The sequence below is a fragment of the Ambystoma mexicanum genome, chromosome 13 (assembly GCF_040938575.1).
Source record: "Ambystoma mexicanum isolate Mex_15411 chromosome 13, UKY_AmexF1_1, whole genome shotgun sequence".
Lineage (NCBI taxonomy): Eukaryota > Metazoa > Chordata > Amphibia > Caudata > Ambystomatidae > Ambystoma > Ambystoma mexicanum.
In genome coordinates, this window is record NC_090938.1 from 414,340,969 (window position 1) to 414,344,331 (window position 3,363).

The window sequence follows — 3,363 nt, forward strand, 5'->3', positions numbered from 1 at the left end:
AAGCTTGCTTTTTGTAAAATAGGTTGTATGCTTATCAGGGGAGAAGGGCGTGCATATATAAGTAGTGCAGTTAATGTGCATGTGCCCACTGACTGCTGTCTGGTTCTTAACTATCTTTTGCCAAATACCTCTCAACCATCTATCTAGCCTTACCACAAAACCCCTAAAAAGTTACCCCATCGAATTTTCATTCCAGTTACACAATGTTTTCGACATGAACCCCGGTATCATGCCCTCCATCTAAACCACAAGTCACTCTTCTTCTCCCACATAATTCACTTCCCGCTTGCATGTGCTTTGCACTATTTGGTAGAATTCCCATTAGGATTCAACCTTTACACACACACACACTCATTATCCAATCGAGGACAGCCCATTAAATTGTAGCATTGGTTACCGATTCACAATGCTCACAAGTATCTGTAAACTTCCTCATGCCTTTGCCTCTTCCTGCAGCATCTTTATTCCTCGCCTCTCATCATTGACTCAGCTTTTTCTTCTCTTTTGCTTGTACCACCTCCACGACCTCACACACTTCATCATCACACTTTTAAACTTGAGTCTTTAACACTTCATTGACCTCGCTACTAGACTGCATCACAATGTGGTCCTGTGAAACCCCATCTGCAAATTCTCTGAATTCACATGACACCACTAATGATGATCTCAGACCTCTCACACATGTATCCTAGACACATTCATTTCAACATACCTGCGATAAAAACGATGATGGGTCTGGAAGCACCCTTGTGTTTTCATGGACCTTGACACGTGTTGCCTCCTCTTGCTGTGTATTCACTTTTTGTAACAGCAGTGTGTGAACTCAGCACCAATCATGCATTGCGCGCCCTTCTTTTCCCTGCCTGGTAATTGCAGACAGTATTTGCGGCAATTGCACCAATGGCAATCCCCCGAGAAGCGTGCTCAATGTGCAGCCAATACAGACCAGTTTTCCTGGCGTACCAAATCCTATTTTCGAACACTGATGCTTGTCAAGTTCAACATATCATTTGTCACCACTTTGTTGCACTAGAAAGCCTGTGTAATGAAGCACAGCTTGTAATGAAGGCATCAGGCAAACATTCAAGCACAGCAACAACTATTTACATGACTAGCAACCATCCTCTCCAGAACCGCCGCACAGTAAGCAACACTCCCTACCTCACAGGCATACCAGACACAATTCCATGACCTCAATACACACAAGAGCTTAACAGAAGGAGGCTCTTCTCTGGGAAAGCAGCATGGCTCGTATTGCAGTGTAATCATTGTGACAGTGCAAAACATTGCGCCTTTGCAGACATATTATTTCAATATTATTTCACACTGGTGCAATTTTGTAGTGGTGCAAAAAACGGCACTGCGGCTGGTGTAAAGTTTTCAATATACCTCATAGGCTACGAGCCAAGAATATTAATGGTGATTATAGTATTATAAGCAGACGTGATACGTGTTGCCCTGTTATCCATCGATAAAGAAAACACACTGAAATAGAATTGTCCTAATGAACAACCCTCGCGATTTAAACTTTTTTAGGACATAGGTTGGAAGTTATCTGTTTTCTAAGAGCCTGTTTTACATCCTTATTTTTCAGGCTGTAAATCAATGGGTTTAACATGGGCATAATAACAGCATAGAATGCTGCAAACACTCTGTCTTTGCCCTGTGAGTAATTTGACTTTGGTTGCATGTAAGCCAACATAGCAGACCCGTAGAGCAAGGTGACCGAAGCGATGTGGGAAGCACAGGTGGACACTGCTTTGTGCCGCCCCTCAGTGGATTTCATCTTTGCTATTTTGGTGATGATGAAAGCATATGTGATAAGAATGAAGAGAAGAGGAAGCAGTAGGAGGACCACGCTTGCTGCCATTGTTACCATTTCATTAGCATAGGTGTCTGAGCAAGACAGTCTCAGCAGCGGCGGGATATCGCAGACGAAGTGGTAGATGGTGCGAGACTTACAGAACGGTAAGTAAAATATAAAAGATGTCTGCCCCACTGAGACCACGATTCCTACAATCCATGTTGTCAAGACCAATGCAACACACCTGGATTTGTTCATAATCGTCATGTAACGGAGTGGGATGCAGATGGCTACATAGCGGTCGAGAGCCATGACCGTGAGAAGAAGAACGTCTGTGCCTCCGAGGGCGAGAAACAAACACATCTGGATGGCACAGCTGAAAAAGAAAATACCCTTGTCCTCCAGCAGGAAAATTGTCAGCATCTTTGGGACTGTGATGGTTGTGAAAGCAATCTCAAGCAGTGACAGGTTCTTGAGGAAGAAGTACATGGGCGTGTGAAGGGTGGCATCCAGTGTTATGATTACAATGATGACAAGGTTCCCCAGCAGAGTCATCAAGTATATAGCTAGGAAGAGGGCAAAGAGCCGGAGCTGAAGCTGTGGAGAGAGATCCGAGAACCCCAGGAGAAGGAATCCCGTCCATGAAGTGAGGTTCGATTGTATCATTGGGTCACATGAGTTTGCCTGAGGAGAGAATATGGAAAGAAATGATTAAGGAGAGCATGTTAAACATCAGCCTTTGACAGTCAAAACATGCCAGAAGTTACATAATTCTCCCTAGTAGTATGGTAAACTCTCTGATCCCGATATTAACTCTATATATCTCTAATATTGTTATTGTGGTGTACTCAGTGGCCCGAGAGAGGTGAAAGAGATTTGCTTTGCGGTATATACAATACATTGCTAGCTTAGGGAAGCTAGCAATGAGATAGGATACCATGTATGTGGTTTTCAAGCAAGACTACTTATCACAGCCTGTCACGTAGTCAGACAGACATATCTCACAGTGTTTACTATCAATGTTAAATCCCTGAAAGCCTCCAAGGACAGCTTCCTCTGGCATGCCAAGAGCAGGACCACATAACATCCAACTCTTATCACACGCAGATGCCCCCTGTCCTACCCATAAGCGCTTAGGCAGCATTATAGCCCTTACTGGATGTTTCATTTTGATATGTGGCAGACAGAGAGTTTGGGGTTAATGACAGCAAATTAAACGTTGTGCCAAGAGTTCTGCAGAGTTCTGAGAGTGAAAGGAAAACCTTTTCTGAGCAAAGGGGCAGAATTCAGCCTAAGTGAAGAAATGTAACTACTTGGATAGGATATTGTCAGATAACCTGTGTCTGTCGGTAGATCTGTACAAGCATGTGACTCTCATGGCACATGCAAATGTGGGGGTCTATTTCATCACTAAATCACACAGGGAATCACTTTTAGATCACATTTTAAAATCTATTACGTAACATAGTGCCCATTACCCAATAGCGTGGGTATCCTCTGGGTGGATCAAGCCCTGAAATCTGGCCAAAATTAGAGAACCTGTCGGGGAGTTCTAGGTG

At 43.7% G+C, this 3,363-nt stretch overlaps 1 protein-coding gene across 1 annotated transcript; it reads right to left on the bottom strand.

Annotated features, from left to right (window-relative positions):
• Positions 1-1,522: 1,522 nt before the first annotated feature.
• On the bottom strand, positions 1,523-2,470 carry LOC138520383 (olfactory receptor 10AG1-like). The gene has a single exon (XM_069632787.1). It carries the CDS (start codon positions 2,468-2,470, stop codon positions 1,523-1,525), a length of 948 nt encoding a protein of 315 aa, XP_069488888.1.
• Between the last annotated feature and the right edge of the window lie 893 nt (positions 2,471-3,363).

Coding starts and splice junctions, on each gene's coding strand:
- LOC138520383 (XM_069632787.1), bottom strand. CDS start 2,470: ATGATACAATCGAACCTCACTTCATGGACGGGATTCCTTCTCCTGGGG.